This window comes from Protomyctophum bolini (genome assembly GCF_963924005.1).
Source record: "Protomyctophum bolini genome assembly, chromosome: 19".
In the NCBI taxonomy this organism is placed as follows: domain Eukaryota; kingdom Metazoa; phylum Chordata; class Actinopteri; order Myctophiformes; family Myctophidae; genus Protomyctophum; species Protomyctophum bolini.
Window position 1 is genome coordinate 8968397 of NC_137880.1, and position 18403 is coordinate 8986799.

The window sequence follows — 18403 nt, forward strand, 5'->3', positions numbered from 1 at the left end:
AGAGGGCCACTATATTTCGACTCACTCCAGAGGGCCACTATATTTCGACTCGCTCCAGAGGGCCACTATATTTCAACTCGCTCCAGAGGGCCACTATATTTCGACTCACTCCAGAGGGCCACTATATTTTGACAAGCTCCAGAGGGCCACATTGCATTGTACTGTTGAGCAGCAACCTCTTATCTCTGTATTTTTTTTCGTAATGAATGCCATACTATGAACTTGATGATCAGACACACGCTTATGGAGTCTCTAATTTCTCACCAAAAGCCTGTGAATATGATTAAGGATTACTGTCATTATGGTAAGCTCACATTTCATAACCCACACACCATACCTGTAATTTTCATTAGCCCCCCTATTATCACTTTAATTGCCCGGCGTTATTTAATGTTACTACTCTGAGAGACTTGCGGCTTCTCTATACATCTGCTTACAACAGTGGTTCACCGGATTTCGCCGTTTGTGCTAAATAACACCGTAAAACCGCATTTACCCCTTTCATGTCACGCACCCCCTAGAGGGCGTTCGCGCACCCCAAGGGGTTTGCGCACCACAGTTTGCGAACCACTGGTTTAGAGCTTGCCCCAGTCTAACTTCGACGAGAGGGGGCGAGAAAACAAGAAAAACAACAAAAGAGAGCCTACTTCGGAAACCCTTGTGCATGCAAATTTCTGTTAAGTAGCAAACCACAGCATGCGTTTTAAAAGGTCCCCCAATAGCATGTCGGCAAAACCGTTCACACCTATTGGCTGGAGATGCGCTGCGCTACCCAACCCCCTACCCCCCGCGATGCTAATTTGCCCAGTCAGTCATTCTTTCCACGCTACGCGCATGGTCAGTAGTGCCAAATATCACAGGGTGTTTCAGTGAACATGCATTATTTGGCTACTGTATTACTTGTGGCAGCACCTTTTTAAGAAAGCCAACCAAGAAAACATACATTTACAAATGCTGAATGTGATTTTTATACATGACATCCAATAATATAATCGTGAAACCGTGTTTTTATTTCTCACACTATAATTCAATCACCACACCTGTTGGCAGCAGTTGAACTGACTTCATATCTGAATTTTCTCACTGCCACAGAGAGAGAGAGAGAGAGGTCTTCCGAAAGATATTCAACGTTGTCGGAGGAACAGCGAGAGATGGACGAGGGCCGTGGACCGTCCGATGCAAGGATGCAACCCATAGTGAAGTTGTACAGGATCGGTATGTACCGTTTTTAATCACTGGTGCTATAAACCTTGTTGACTAGTTGACTAGGTCAATGTCAGCGGGTGGACCTGCTGCTCCACCACATCAGAATCGGAATCGCCTTTATTGTCACATCACAGTTTTACGTTAAGTTTTTACGTTTAAGTAAAAAGGTGGGTGAATTTCTTTTTTGGGCATAGGAGATCAAGGCAAGACTGAAGCTCGTTACACACATACACACACACACACACACACACACACACACACACACACACACACACACACACACACACACACACAGCACACTCTAACTATGGTCTGTTATGGTTCAGCTTGTCCATGTAGCAGGTGATCATCAAGTACATTAAACTTGATTAAAGCATAACCATCACCACCTACAATTGGGATGGGCAACTTTGATGGAGAAGGCCACTATATTTCCACACTCACTCCAGAGGGCCACTATATTTCAACTCGCTCCAGAGGGCCACTATATTTCGACTCGCTCCAGAGGGCCACTATATTTCGACTCGCTCCAGAGGGCCACTATATTTCGACTCACTCCAGAGGGCCACTATATTTCAACTCGCTCCAGAGGGCCACTATATTTCAACTCGCTCCAGAGGGCCACTATATTTCGACTCGCTCCAGAGGGCCACTATATTTCAACTCGCTCCAGAGGGCCACTATATTTCGACTCGCTCCAGAGGGCCACTATATTTCAACTCGCTCCAGAGGGCCACTATATTTCGACTCACTCCAGAGGGCCACTATATTTCGACAAGCTCCAGAGGGCCACTATATTTCGACTCGCTCCAGAGGGCCACTATATTTCAACTCGCTCCAGAGGGCCACTATATTTCAACTCTCTCCAGAGGGCCACTATATTTCGACTCGCTCCAGAGGGCCACATTGCATTGTACTGTTGAGCAGCAACCTCTAATCTCTGTATTTATTTTCGTAATGAATGCCATACTATGAACTAGATAATCAGACACACGCTTATGGAGTCTCTCATTTCTCACCAAAAGCCTGTGAATATGATTAAGGATTACTGTCATTATGGTAAGCTCACATTTCATAACCCACACATTTTCATTAGCCCCCCTATTATCACTTTAATTGCCCGGGGTTATTTAATCCATTACATTATAGCATTATCGATTTATAAACACGGACCCCTTTTCCGGACGGACCGGATGTTGTTGTGAATGTGTGTGTAGCATCTAACAATAGCCACACCACTCTAGAGTCGATCGACAACAAGAATAAATCTATCGCGACTAGCTAGACTGGATGGCCGTCAAACACAGGAATTTAATTTTTTTATAATTAGATGATTTAGATCGAGAGTTATTAATGTTTTAAGATTTTCGTTTTCATCGGCTAAACAGGGGGAGGGAGTTTTTCGATGACGTCTCACTCTTACGCAACACCAAGGATTGCCGAACAGGCAGTCCCAGGCTGTGGAGCCATGCGATCCGTTCTCATAGCAATAGACTTTGTCTTTTGGACAAAACTTTGTCCTGTGCGTCGGGCGTTACTAATAGAAAAGACAAAGAACTTTGTCCTGGGTAGGTTATTATTAATTATGAAAGCTCTCCAAAGTTATTATCATCTGGTTAGCTTGTGGTTGTTATAGCTCGTTAAACCGGCATAGTGTCCTGAACAAGATGGCCATAGACTTCTGTGATAACTACAATCTTCTCTGAATCCTTAATCCTATATCGTCGCTACCTCACGGTTACAATATTAACGCTTCGGAAGACAGCAGCCAAATCGGCTTTAGGAGGTTTAGCTTCATTTTGGGGTCTTCAAAATAAAAGTCTCGGCTGTGAAGGGACTGCAGACTGAAACAATTCTGTCAGTCAATGTGTTAACCCATTTAGACCTGAGGACGACTTCAAAATCCTGACAGTTTTCAGAAAATTGCATGTTTCCCATGTCAGTGGTTCTCTAATATTTTCATGTAAAGGACCGCCAGAAATTATATGGAATTGACCGCCGACCCCCATCTGAATATATGTTGTTCCAGGGACCCCCCCCCCCCAGAAGCAAAGATTTGAGTTAAAAACGATCTGAAAGAATATTATATTCAAAGATTTGTGCCACATTTTCAAGATTTTTCAAAAATGGCAGATCTACAAGCTCGTAGCGCTGCACTCTGTGCCACGCTATGAGCTTGTAGATCTGCTGAATGGGTTAATGTAAATGCCTAAAATACGGTGTCCTTCTACCTCTCATCTATCTTCCATTTCGCTTTGTTTTCAATCCAGAGTTGCATCATCAGTCTGGCATCCCTGTCCTACCAGCAGTAAATAAAAAAAGAAGGTTGGCTACACCAAAACACCACTACTGTGACCAGTGTGGGAAATGCTTCACTAAGCCGTCTGGACTTAAAGCACACCAGAAAATACACACGGGAGAGAAACCCTATGGATGTGACACGTGTGGAAAACACTTCCGTACTATTCACTGTCTTAAGTCACACAACAAGCGAGTTCACATGGGAGAAAGACCACACCACTGTGACCAGTGCGGTAAAAACTTTCAAACAAAAGCTCACCTCCGTGGACACCAGAGAGTTCACACGGGAGAGAAACCCTGTGGTTGTGACCAGTGTGGAAAATACTTCCGTCATATTTCCAGTCTTTACAAACACCAGAGGTCAGTTCACGTTGGAGAAAGACCATACCACTGTGACCAGTGTGGGATCACCTTTAAAGAGAAATCTCACTTACAATCACACCAGTTAGTTCACACGGGTGAGAAACCCTACAAATGTGGTCCGTGTGTGAAAAGCTATCAATCCAGATCTGCTTTAAATAGTCATATTAAGTACAAGCACAATGGAGAGAAGCGCTTCCGTTGCGAACAATGTGGGAAATGTTTTTTTTCAAGATACACTCTGAAGGGACATGTGCTCGTCCATACAGGAGAGAAGCCTTACCACTGTGTTGAATGTGGACACAGTTTCAACGACATTGGTAATATGCGTGTTCACCAGAGGCTTCATAGAGGTCACAAGCCTTTCCATTGCGATCAATGCGGGAAAAGCTTCAATTCGACAACTGGCTTAAAAAGACACCAGAAAACTCACACAGAGGAGAAGCCCTTTTTCTGTGACCAGTGCGGAAAGGCTTTTAAGCACTTGGAGGCTTTAAAACTTCACAGAATGAAGCCCTTTCACTGTGTCCAGTGCGGAAAGACTTTTACTCAATTGGGTCCTTTTAAAGCTCACAGGATTAAGCACGCAGTAAGGAAACCCTTTCAGTGTGACGAGTGTGGAAAGACTTTTACTTTCTTATCCAGGCTAGAATGTCACTGTCTTATGAATACAGGAGATGTGAAACCCTTTAAATGTGGTACATGTGGAAGTATATTTACTCGGATACAGTGCCTTCATCATCATGAGCTCACACATATGAGAGAGAAACTATCATTATCGTGGACAGTGTGACAAGAGCTACAGTATGGATTCTCTCAAAAGCACAATCAGCACACCCACATGTGTAGCATGATGCTCCATACATTGCCTACTAGTGTATTTTGTAATGATCATTCATTGTTTATAAATAAGGAGACTTCTGAACTGTTTGCATTCATTAAGTTGAGTTTTTGTGTTGTGATTTTATTTAATTTTTACATTTGACACAACAGTTAGTCAGTTACATTAATACGCCAAGAATCCTACAATTTAACCATACTCTAGTCTATAGTCTATCTATGCCATCCAGAGGCCAACTTTAGATTACTACTTGCATGCTGTCTGTGCGTGTGTGCACACGCATTTCTGTTGCCAGACACAATCGCTCAACAAGTACATCCAATGTTGCTTGATGAAAAGCACTGTAACGTGTTGTGAGCTTCTATTGTGTAAGCTTTCCTACACAACGGTTCAAATAAAATGACTCCATGAGAGGGACTCTTAAGTGTAACATTTTCAAATCCGGATTACAAGACGGATATTGTGGTTTATTTTCATCTTTTGTGACATGGCCAGTCAACGAATGTCAACTTTGCTACATGAGTGCATCATGCCTTCCCCTTAAAATGAAGGTGAAGTGCTTTTACGTTTTTTTTCCCCCCTTGAACAATGATGAAATAGACCATAATGAAAATATAGGTTGTTTCGAGAAAGCAATCTGATTTATTTTGGCTGCAAGATTTGTGAATTGTTGCGTTAACCCATTTAGGCTTGGCTTTGAAATTTAAAAAATGTCTTCTAAATCCTGACAGTTTTACTGAAATGCCTATGTTTCTAGGTCTATATCACTCAATATTTCATGTCAAGGACTCCAAAAATGATATGTAATTGGCCGCCGACCCCAATCTCAAAATATGTTGTTCCAGGGGCACCCCTATAAGCAAATATTTGACTTAAAACCGGTCACTCTGAAAGAATATTCCAAGGATTGCGCCACATTTTTCAAAAATGGCAGACCTACAAGCTGCTATGAGCTTGTAGATCTGCTATTTTTCAATAGCTAAAGTATAACTTAATGCTTCAAACACCAAAACCATGCAGGTTAGCCAATGCATGGAATAAAGTCATTTGGATTCCATAGAAGCCAGCGTGTATGCGCACCGAAAAATAGCAGCTCTACAAGCTCGCAACACGTCGGTCATGTGAGTTTATAGATTGGCTATTTTCGGTCATTAGTTATTTTAAGATTAAAGAGTATTTGAAGTGATCAAACTAGCAATAAAGTATAAGTTTAGAAACATCTTCCAGGAACATGCATGGCCTAAAATATATTTCTAGAAAAAAAATAAAAAAAAATAAAACCTCAAGACTGAAAATCTTATGATGTTTTAGGCCCTAAAATGTAGGGCCTAAAACATCATAACATTTAACAGCCTAAAATTTAGGCTGACTAGCCTATATACATTGTATATACTATATATTTCATGTTTTGAGCGTTTGTCCACCACCAAGTGTCACTGTTGCCTAACACACGGACACACACAGGCCAGGGAGCAGGGCTTGTACAGTACAGTACAGTACAGTACAGTACAGTACAGTACAGTACAGTACAGTATACTAGACCTACAGCCACTTCAGACAGGTCTGATTTTTACCTTTTTATTTCATTTTTAACCTTTCGAAACCAATCTATGAACAATGACAATTCCAGACCAAATTTTGGTCCCTCAGGGTGTCCCTGGTCCCTTTGTCGATATTGATTACTACTGTATACTGTAGGTAGGCCTACATTATTGGCTGCCTATCAGTACAGTATAGCCTTCAACTGAGTTTTCATTGCCAGCCCTTCAAAACACATGATCTGGCGCCATCGTCTGGCGGAACTGTGAATAGGATTCTGACAGGGAGTTGACAGTTGACACCTGTTAAGGCTCATTCATAGTCTGGATTTTCGGTGGTGAGGTGACCACCGGAGCTGAAATAACGTTGAGGGTGGCGAGTAAAAACAGAGAGAAGGACACCAATCAATCAAGGGCTAAGAAAGAGTATTAGGCCTATGCTACAGGGAAATGCAGAAATGCAATATCACAATTTTCTATTCACACTTTAAGCCTGATGGCCTCGACTCAGTGATAACTTATCAGTGATCACCTAACACTGAAGTAGCCTATGTAATTGGTTCAAGACTGTCATATTATTAATAACGTCATCGCGTAAGTAGTAGGCACTTTTAGCCTATAATTAATAACTAGATTTGATGGCCTTTTACTTGTAAAAAACAAAAAAGGTCCGTAGGGCCTAGTATGTTATGTTGAGGTATTGCTACTAATAAGTAAAACAAAAGAATGAGGGGAAATGCAAAATAATTACAAAACTTATACAGCTCACTGTTAATTATACTGTTAACTGGAATCCCTGGGAAAATCCCCCACTTATTTTTCCAGCTGTTTGAACAGAGAACAGCTCCTCTAGCTAAATCATTCATTCCTTGAATCAAACTGAAACCTGTGGGTTGATTTTGGTTTTATTTAGCCTGCAATGTGTAAAGTCTATTCAGTGAGGCCCCGCCCCCGCATGCTTCTGATTGGCTTTCAGGCCGTTGACGTTTGTGGGTGACGTAATTGACGTCTGCTGCGCGCGTCATCACGTTTCAAAATGGCGGCGTCCAGCAGCAGCATGAGCAATATGCTGCAATTTATGAAACTTATTGGACAACTCAAAGTAAGACAACACTCAACAACTTATTGGACTCTCATATTTATTGATAAAATATACTTTATGTTAACTCAGAGTCATCACTCGTGTCGCACACTCGCACTGGCCTTGGATCTCTCTCTCTCTGTGTGTGTGTGTGTGTGTGTGTGTGTGTGTGTGTGTGTGTGTGTGTGTGTGTGTGTGTGTGTGTGTGTGTACTTTCATAGATGTATTTTATCTCTGACTTTTACTTTCGTATGCAAATCTCTGCTGTCGGAGAGAAATCACCTAACTCCAAACTTTTCAGGAAATTAAAAATATAAAATTCCCAGGAAATTAAGAAAACCACCAAAGTTGGTATTGTGACTTTATCGTCAATTAATTGCATAAGAGGGAGAGAGAGAGAGAGAGTTAGCTGCTTTAGCTTAGCAGACAGTTTGAGGGTCCCAATTACTTTTCATTGGTTCAATATTGTTTTAACCAACACAGACGTATAAACGGGTGTTCAATAGCATTGATTTATGATAAAGAAAACAAAAAGAAAACAAATGTAATTGGGTAGGCTAGTAGTTTCCTCTCGAGTTGACAGCGACGGATGTCAAAATCGATAAGATGCATATTTGACAATCTTGATCCAAGGCTAGACCTAGCCCCTCTCGGAACCCTACATAAAGCTTTTATGAAATTTGGACTTTAAGCTTTAGGGTAGGGTCCCTGGTCATGCTAAGATTTTCCAATGCGATTGTTGGAACGCGGATATAAAAAACTCAACCTTTTTTCGATCGGCGCGCTATCACCGCGCTTTTTATTGTGTTCGTTTACGAATGTGCGAACTATAAGTACCTTACATACCTCTGATAAAATCTCCTGTGTCGCGGAAGCCGTTAAGTATTTTTAATCCATGTTTGATTAAAAATGTCGCTTTGATTTCTTCTTGTTTATTTACCGTTTATTGTACCGCCTCCCGATGTGCGGTTGGCTTTGCGGGCTATGTCCCTGCCTCTGATCTGCTCCGTCATAGCTGTAGCACCACTAGCTAGCCAGATAGGCGGTACAATGAGGTGTCAATAAACAAGGTAGGAAGAAGCAACATTTTTAATCAATCATGGATTAAAAATACTTAACGGCTTCCGCGACACAGGAGATGTGTCGGTATGGTATGTAAGGTACTTATAGTTCGCACATTCGTAAGTCAATACATGAATAAACATGGTAAAAGCGCGCAGAAGTCCGTCTCATGGCGTGTTTACATTGTATTTGTTTGTGCGTAACTGGCGACAGCCCAGCGTGAAGCAGGACCCAATGGGTAAAGTAAACAAAGTATCAGAAACTTTACTACATTCGGGTTCTGCTTGCGGGGCTAGGCTAGACCAAGACGGGTAGATAATTTTTAACCGATTCATCATCAGCCTCATTTTCATTCAGGCTACATTTACAGGTCCGAATTGTGACATTTTACATGTCAGAATTCGTCTTGATCCAAGTTAGCCATGATACATGCCTGTCGTATATCTCTATGGCACTGGCTAGGGTCAGTAGGGTCAGTTATTGAACTTACTTTTCATTTTTCTGTAAAATATTTATCTGTCATTTCATTTCATTCATTCATTCATGGTCTGTGTGTGTGTGTGTGTGTGTGTGTGTGATCTTCATGACAGAGGGTACCGAGGACAGGCTGGGTCTACAGGAAGGTGAAGGATCCAGAGAGTGTTTCAGACCACATGTACAGGATGGCCCTGATGTCTCTGACCATCACAGACCCCACAGTGGACAAGGACAGGTAAGCCTGATGTCTCTGACCATCACAGACCCCACAGTGGACAAGGACAGGTAAGCCTGATGTCTCTGACCATCACAGACCCCACAGTGGACAAGGACAGGTAAGCCTGATGTCTCTGACCATCACAGACCCCACAGTGGACAAGGACAGGCAAGCCTGATGTCTCTGACCATCACAGACCCCACAGTGGACAAGGACAGGCAAGGAGGATGCTGGCTCACTCACAACGTTGCCTAATAAGTACCATCTAGTGATAATCCAAACGATGATAAATGCATAATAGAGCAACAAAGTCTTAACGTCACCTCCGTGACCCCTCCTGGGTCACGTCACTTCATATCAGAGCTGTGTCCCAGGTGGTCCCCAGCCAAATTAGTAACCAAATTGACCCTTATTAGATCGTTAACTCTTTAAACATCTGCGTTACTTCAAACGGTGGTCCGTGGCTTATCCCATTCTGTGCTGCGCTACGAGCTTGTAGATCTGCTATTTTTGAAAAATCTTGAAAATGTGTGCAAATCTTTGAATATATATAGAATAATTAGTAGACCCTGGTAAGAAAAGTCCTGCTCTATGATAGTAATGCATGATACTACTACTACTACTAACTAACTAACTTTGTGTTCTCCAGGTGTATGAAACTGGCTCTGGTTCATGACATGGCAGAGTGTATTGTAGGAGACATCACTCCAATAGACAATGTCAGCAAAGCAGAGAAACACAGACGGGAGCAGGTATGGGACTGAACTGAATTATACTGGACATTCATTCATGAAAAACAAAAACATGGAGATACAAGGTTTCTGCCAGACAGCAACAAAATCCCCTCTCCTCTCCTCTCCTCTCCCCAGGAAGCAATGACACATCTAACAAGTCTGCTGCAGGATGGACTTAAGCAGGAGCTTTATGGACTGTGGGAGGTATGTGTGTGTCTGTGTGTGTTTCAGCTTGCAGTCATTCATCTATAAATGGTGCATTTATATAGTGCTTTCATCTCAAGCGCTTTACATAGAGACACACACACACACGCAATTAGGCGTTCAGAGTCTTGCTCAAGGACACTTCGACACTAACTCCGGGCGAGCCCAGGATCAAACTGGGAACCTCGCGGCTGGCATCTGGCCGCTCTGCCAGTACAGTATCTACCCATCTATATACCATTCAGTGACCACTCCCCATCAGGAAAGAAATGCTTTCCTCGCAGGACAAAGACGATCACTTGGAATAACTTTGTATTGATTTGTAGTGAACCTCCCCCCTCCCCTCTAAGGAGACAAGCATGCCCGAACCATAGCAGGACAATTCTCCCCTGCGTTTCTTTACATACTGCACTGCACTCAAGCAACTCATCGAATGTGCGCCTTCGACCACAATTTGACCTCGGATAAAGCCAACATTCGAGTTGACAAATCATGACAATAAACACAAAAAAAGGGCAGAGTACAACACTTTTTTTGGTTGTTTTTCCTGCTTTCTAATTATTTGTTCGGCCCAAAAATGTGTTTATTGTCATGATTTGTCAACTCGGCTGTTGGCCTGCCTTGTCTGAGGCTTTAAATGTCTTTAAATAAATACTTTTCTACGGGGGAAATTAATGGGGAATTATTTCCTGGTGCCCTCGTCGTTCTGAAAGGGGGCGGGACTGCGACGCTCTATAGTCTTTGTGACTGAAGCTCCTGTCATCTCTGTGCCTCGTAATGGCCTCTCTTTAGTCCGATAAGACCTGAGGTCAATTCTACAAAATAATGCCTTTTTTAAATCTAAAAACAGTTTTCTTAAAAACGTATGTTGCTATGTCCAGTGGTCACCTGGAACAACATATTTTCAGATGGCAAATACATACATTTTTTTGGGGGTCCTTGACATGAAAATGCTGACATAGAAACTCAGGTCTAAATGGGTTAAGGCTGGGCAAATAACCGAAAATATAGTTATGTAGAAGATAAACTACTAGGAGTATGACAACCAGAGCAGCCCAGAGGCCAGGCTGGTGAAACCCTTCTATTGTCTCTCTGTCTTGTCTACAGGAGTATGAGAACCAGTGCAGCCCAGAGGCCAGGCTGGTCAAACAGTTTGACCTTCTAGAGATGATCCTCCAGGCCCACGAGTACGAGCAGATCGAAGGAGCACCCGGAAGACTGCAGGAGTTCTTTGATTCCACCGACGGTGGGTGAGGAGGTGTCTTCTCTTCATCTCTGGGCTGGTCGCTCTGCCATCCTTGCCCCCTGGGTGCCCCGCCCAGTATCACCTTATCTTTTTTGTCTCCCTTAAGAGATAAAATGAGGTGACCACTGAAACGGTGGTCACCTCATTTCATCTCTTTAGTCCAGGGGTTCCCAAACTGTGGTGTGTGTGAACACCCTCTAGGGGGTGCGTGACATGAAAAGGGTAATGGCGGTTTTATAGTTTTATTTAACACAAACGCCAAACTTTGGTAAAACACTGTTGTAAGGAGATGTATAGAGCAGCTGCGGGAGTATACGGGCAGCTGCATGTCTGTCAGTGCAGTGACATTCTGTGATTCTTTGCCATACTCATTAAAAATATATATTATTTTCGGTCAAATACAACGATACTGAGCATTGGGGGTGCGTCTAGTCCAAGGCTTGTCTCCCTAGTCTCACACAGAGCCACACTGTCCATGCGGATGATAGAAGGCTAAGAATTTTCATATACGTACACCAGCCTCTCTAGACCAGAAGTCATACAGGCTTGATGAGGCAGTATTGCATTGTTTAAAAAAAATATATATATATATATATATATATATATAAGGTTTTATTTTTTGACCTGTAGTGTTTGTGTCCCTGAATTGATACTCTTTCTAGATCTCAATATGTCTGGCGACTAAACTCATTGTAGCAGCGAGAGCGACCGCTAACAAAACCTACACCTTGAAATGTGTCCACCCAGACCTGTACATGGAATCCAGATGTCACCCGATCAAAAGAATTGCACATTGGAATATGTTTTGTGAACATTTTTAAACTCAAATCTTTGCTCCTGGGGGTCCCTGGAACAAAACAATTTTGAGGTGTCGATCAGAGGCCAAATTCATATAATTGTGCGTGTCCTTTGATATGAGAAAGCTTGAACAGCACTGATTATAGCAACATATTTCAGTTCAGTACATTTAAAAAATTTCAGCACTTTTGGAAACAAACGCAATACTGGTCTGTGTTATGCACATCGGTGCATTTAGAACGGGGCACAATCTCAAAAGTCCCAAGGCACAGGTTGTCAGAAAACAGTCTTAATGGGTTTATAGTGATGATATTTTATTTTTTCTTCTGATATTTTCGGTGCTCTCACCAGGTCGTTTCCAGCACCCAGACGTGGTCCAGCTGGTCAGCTGTCTGAACGACGAGAGAAGAGAGCACATGAGCAAAGCGGACGGCGCAAAGCATTCTGGGAACGTGGAGGAGGCCCCCGCCAGTACCAAGTCCGCAGAACCACACACACACTGACACACACACAGCTCTTGACTGTTACACACACACACACACACACACACACACACACACACACACAGTACCAAGTCCGCAGAACCACACACACACAGCTCCTGACTGTTGCACACACACACACTGACTTGTGTTTCTGGGGAACAGAGTGGCTTACCGACGCACCGCCATTCCGACTATGTGGCTTCCGTGTGCGGTTACGGTTAGTATTGAGTGAGTTGGAATGGCAGTGCGTCTGGAACTGGAACGTTTAACGCGCATACTGTACATTAACCCATTCTGACCTGAGATCAGATTCATACGAGGTTTCCACTGGACACACACTGGTCTGATTAACCCATTCTGACCTGAGATCAGATTCTAAAAAATGTCAGTCGCTCTTCGATTTTTCAAAAATAGCAGACCTACAAGCTCGTATCGCGCCACTCGGTGGCGCGATATGAGCTTGTAGATCTGCTATTTTTCAATAGGTAAAGCATAACATGATGCTAACACCAAAATGGGTGCCCGGTCAGAATGGGTTAACTGCAGCACAAGGTTGACATAAAAACCTTTCTGCGTTGCTCCAACTCATGTGGATGTTATGCGAGCGTCCGAAGTAGAAGTAGAATAGAAGTGTCCCAACAGGGGTTTGGCGCGTCCACTTGACACCTGAAATGTGGTTACAGCCGTTGAGGTCAGTCCCAGAGGGGACTGCGATGTTCCATTCAGACGTAGTGTGTCTGGTGAAACAGTCCTCTCTGTTGGAGCCTCCCGTCACTGGAACTTAAAGGGCCACTTCGCCCCTTTTGCAACCAGAGCTTATTTTAATGGTGTTTAGGACACAAGAAACATTTTCCTGGGGTTGCATGTGTGTAATATGGTTTGTTAGATATTTTAGTCATGACACCATGTTCATGACCAAAGACCTGTCATGAAAATGTGGTCTCACTTTCTTCCTGGACTACAAAGTCACACCTCCATGCAGCCTTCCCTCCTCGCCACAAGGAGGGGAAGTGCACTAAAGCATTGTGGGCATTGTAGGAATTCAGAAATCCAGTCAAACAAAAAAGAAATTCTGGCCATAGGGTGCACATTTCTAATTGTGCTACTGTTATCTACTACAAATACTATTAACATTGAGTGACTGCAGTTTCTTACAGCTGTGAAACGTCCCTTTAAGAGACTGCTAAAAGCCTACAGCTCATCAGTAATTATCAGATTTTTCACTGGTGTCGTTTTTTCATACTTGACTGTAATTGTTCGGTCTCCTGTGCTATGTTTTCTTGTTGTCTGTTTTTGTCATATTCTCAGTTACTGCTCAGTTACTACAGATGGAAATGAGCTTCTGGCTAGCTCTGGCTCATTTGCATGGATGTGAAAAGTCACATGTTAATTTATGTGCACTGTGCCTGGTAAAAAAAAATCATAAATGATGATAAATACATTGTAAACAATGGGTATACAAACATACATTTGATATTGCACATGTATTGCGACACGGTCAGGATGTCAGGACCTTATGACCACTACAATATGATTTGGCTACAGTTCTGAAAGATGGCAGTGTTCAATGTAACCTGGGTTGAATGTCCAACCATTACTCTGTGGTCTCATGTTAGGAAAACATTTTGTATGAAATGGAAATGGTTGTAGTTCCAGTTAAGTATACGAAAGGATATAAGTAGATCAAATTAGGTTGATTTTTTCTTTCATTTTCTCAGCAAGTCTCTGTGGGAGCCATTTGACTTGACACAATAAAAAGGGACACAGTGTTGGCGCGCAGGGTCCGGCCCATTCCTCTCTGTTATGTCATATGACGAGCATTTAACTTTTAATATCACAATTATTGTAGCTAATCTATAACTGAATCTGGAAGTATTCCTTTATTAAATGATTCTTCATAGTCTGGAATTGTAACTGATCAATTTTCTTTTGTGACTTTCGCCTTTATTTTATATGGAGGGACAGTCAGTGGTGTAAACTTTATTTATATAGCACATTTCATACATAAAATGCAACTCTGTCACATTCTGTCTCTCCCTCAGTCTCCACACTGGCCTCCCATATCCCATTCCAGCACACCCAGTTCCATTTACACACCTGTCAACTACCTAATCAGCCCAGCAGTGAACACTTCTCCAATCAACCTGCTCACTATAAAACTGGACTCAGTACAAACACTCATTGTCAGTTCATAACCTGTGTCACAGATGTCCTGCCTGTTCATGTGTTGACTTTGATGTCATTCTGATTCATGCCTGATTCCTACCTGCATTCCCCTGTGTAAGATATCTCGTAATTCTTTATTAAATACTTTATTATTATACTCTAGTTTGTTGTGACTTTGCTCCTGGGTTCAACTCTGTCTGCATCCTTGACAACTAAAGTACTTCACATATTAAACTTTATTTATATAGCACATGTCATACATAAAATGCAACTCAAAGTACTTCACATGAAAATTAAATAAAAAATAACAAGCAGCGGAATGCCAGAAACAAAAAGTAGGTCAATCTACAATTAGCAAATAAAAATAGCAATACAAAACTAAAACATTAAAAATGGTAAGGAAATTTGTATTGGATAATACATTTTAAATTGATATTATTAGATATTCAACTTTATTGACATTTATAATTAAATTGGTGTCTTTACACTGTAGAATCAATTGTTGTTTGTTTCTGTTGCTTAACTACATATAAGTGTCTATTTGTTTGTCTCTAAATGTTTTGATGAATTGAACAATGCCCTTTGTTCAATTCATGCCATACTTTGAGGATTTGAAGAAAATTCAAAATTTCAAAAAACATGGGTTATAGCCCATCGTTTTTTGAATTTTTGAAAAAATGTTATCCTCATTTTTCATCATTTTTGAACATGGGCTATAGCCCCTACCGTACGGCATACTATAGCACGCCGTTTTTCATCATTTTTGAGGATTTGAAGAAAATTCAAAATTTCAAAAAACATGGGTTATAGCCCATCGTTTTTTGAATTTTTGAAAAAAATGTTATCCTCATTTTTCATCATTTTTGAACATGGGCTATAGCCCCTACCGTACGGCATACTATAGCACGCCGTTTTTCATCATTTTTGAGGATTTGAAGAAAATTCAAAATTTCAAAAAACATGGGTTATAGCCCATCGTTTTTTGAATTTTTGAAAAAAATGTTATCCTCATTTTTCATCATTTTTGAACATGGGCTATAGCCCCTACCGTACAGCATACTATAGCACGCCGTTTTTCATCATTTTTGAGGATTTGAAGAAAATTCAAAATTTCAAAAAACATGGGTTATAGCCCATTGTTTTTTGAATTTTTGAAAAAAATGTTATCCTCATTTTTCATCATTTTTGAACATGGGCTATAGCCCCTACCGTACGGCATACTATAGCACGCCGTTTTTCATCATTTTTGAGGATTTGAAGAAAATTCAAAATTTCAAAAAACATGGGTTATAGCCCATCGTTTTTTGAATTTTTGAAAAAAATGTTATCCTCATTTTTCATCATTTTTGAACATGGGCTATAGCCCCTACCGTACGGCATACTATAGCACGCCGTTTTTCATCATTTTTGAGGATTTGAAGAAAATTCAAAATTTCAAAAAACATGGGTTATAGCCCATCGTTTTTTGAATTTTTGAAAAAAATGTTATCCTCATTTTTCATCATTTTTGAACATGGGCTATAGCCCCTACCGTACGGCATACTATAGCACGCCGTTTTTCATCATTTTTGAGGATTTGAAGAAATTTAAAAAAACATGGGTTATAGCCCATCGTTTTTTGAATTTTTGAAAAAAATGTTATCCTCATTTTTCATCATTTTTGAACATGGGCTATAGCCCCTACCGTACGGCATACTATAGCACGCCGTTTTTCATCATTTTTGAGGATTTGAAGAAAATTCAAAATTTCAAAAAACATGGGTTATAGCCCATCGTTTTTTGAATTTTTGAAAAAAATGTTATCCTCATTTTTCATCATTTTTGAACATGGGCTATAGCCCCTACCGTACGGCATACTATAGCACGCCGTTTTTCATCATTTTTGAGGATTTGAAGAAAATTCAAAATTTCAAAAAACATGGGTTATAGCCCATCGTTTTTTGAATTTTTGAAAAAAATGTTATCCTCATTTTTCATCATTTTTGAACATGGGCTATAGCTCCTACCGTACGGCATACTATAGCACGCCGTTTTTCATCATTTTTGAGGATTTGAAGAAATTTAAAAAAACATGGGTTATAGCCCATCGTTTTTTGAATTTTTGAAAAAAATGTTATCCTCATTTTTCATCATTTTTGAACATGGGCTATAGCCCCTACCGTACGGCATACTATAGCACGCCGTTTTTCATCATTTTTGAGGATTTGAAGAAAATTCAAAATTTCAAAAAACATGGGTTATAGCCCATCGTTTTTTGAATTTTTGAAAAAAATGTTATCCTCATTTTTCATCATTTTTGGACATGGGCTATAGCCCCTACCGTACGGCATACTATAGCACGCCGTTTTTCATCATTTTTGAGGATTTGAAGAAAATTCAAAATTTCAAAAAACATGGGTTATAGCCCATCGTTTTTTGAATTTTTGAAAAAAATGTTATCCTCATTTTTCATCATTTTTGAACATGGGCAATAGCCCCTACCGTACGGCATACAATAGCACGCCGTTTTTCATCATTTTTGAGGATTTGAAGAAAATTCAAAATTTCAAAAAACATGGGTTATAGCCCATCGTTTTTTGAATTTTTGAAAAAAATGTTATCCTCATTTTTCATCATTTTTGAACATGGGCTATAGCCCCTACCGTACAGCATACTATAGCACGCCGTTTTTCATCATTTTTGAGGATTTGAAGAAAATTCAAAATTTCAAAAAACATGGGTTATAGCCCATTGTTTTTTGAATTTTTGAAAAAAATGTTATCCTCATTTTTCATCATTTTTGAACATGGGCTATAGCCCCTACCGTACGGCATACTATAGCACGCCGTTTTTCATCATTTTTGAGGATTTGAAGAAAATTCAAAATTTCAAAAAACATGGGTTATAGCCCATCGTTTTTTGAATTTTTGAAAAAAATGTTATCCTCATTTTTCATCATTTTTGAACATGTGCTATAGCCCCTACCGTACGGCATACTATAGCACGCCGTTTTTCATCATTTTTGAGGATTTGAAGAAAATTCAAAATTTCAAAAAACATGGGTTATAGCCCATCGTTTTTTGAATTTTTGAAAAAAATGTTATCCTCATTTTTCATCATTTTTGAACATGGGCTATAGCTCCTACCGTACGGCATACTATAGCACGCCGTTTTTCATCATTTTTGAGGATTTGAAGAAATTTAAAAAAACATGGGTTATAGCCCATCGTTTTTTGAATTTTTGAAAAAAATGTTATCCTCATTTTTCATCATTTTTGAACATGGGCTATAGCCCCTACCGTACGGCATACTATAGCACGCCGTTTTTCATCATTTTTGAGGATTTGAAGAAAATTCAAAATTTCAAAAAACATGGGTTATAGCCCATCGTTTTTTGAATTTTTGAAAAAAATGTTATCCTCATTTTTCATCATTTTTGAACATGGGCTATAGCCCCTACCGTACGGCATACTATAGCACGCCGTTTTTCATCATTTTTGAGGATTTGAAGAAAATTCAAAATTTCAAAAAACATGGGTTATAGCCCATTGTTTTTTGAAAAAAATGTTATCCTCATTTTTCATCATTTTTGAACATGGGCTATAGCCCCTACCGTACGGCATACTATAGCACGCCGTTTTTCATCATTTTTGAGGATTTGAAGAAAATTCAAAATTTCAAAAAACATGGGTTATAGCCCATCGTTTT

The 18403-nt window shown here is 40.5% G+C and overlaps 1 protein-coding gene across 1 annotated transcript; it reads left to right on the forward strand.

Moving 5' to 3' along the window:
* Nucleotides 1-7282: 7282 nt before the first annotated feature.
* Nucleotides 7283-12892, forward strand: hddc2 (HD domain containing 2; the record flags this gene model as incomplete). Its single annotated transcript, XM_080790439.1, has 7 exons — nucleotides 7283-7348; nucleotides 8980-9101; nucleotides 9733-9835; nucleotides 9953-10021; nucleotides 11129-11267; nucleotides 12417-12567; nucleotides 12652-12892. Coding segments are annotated over 7 exons (651 nt in total). The 3' UTR covers nucleotides 12653-12892.
* Between the last annotated feature and the right edge of the window lie 5511 nt (nucleotides 12893-18403).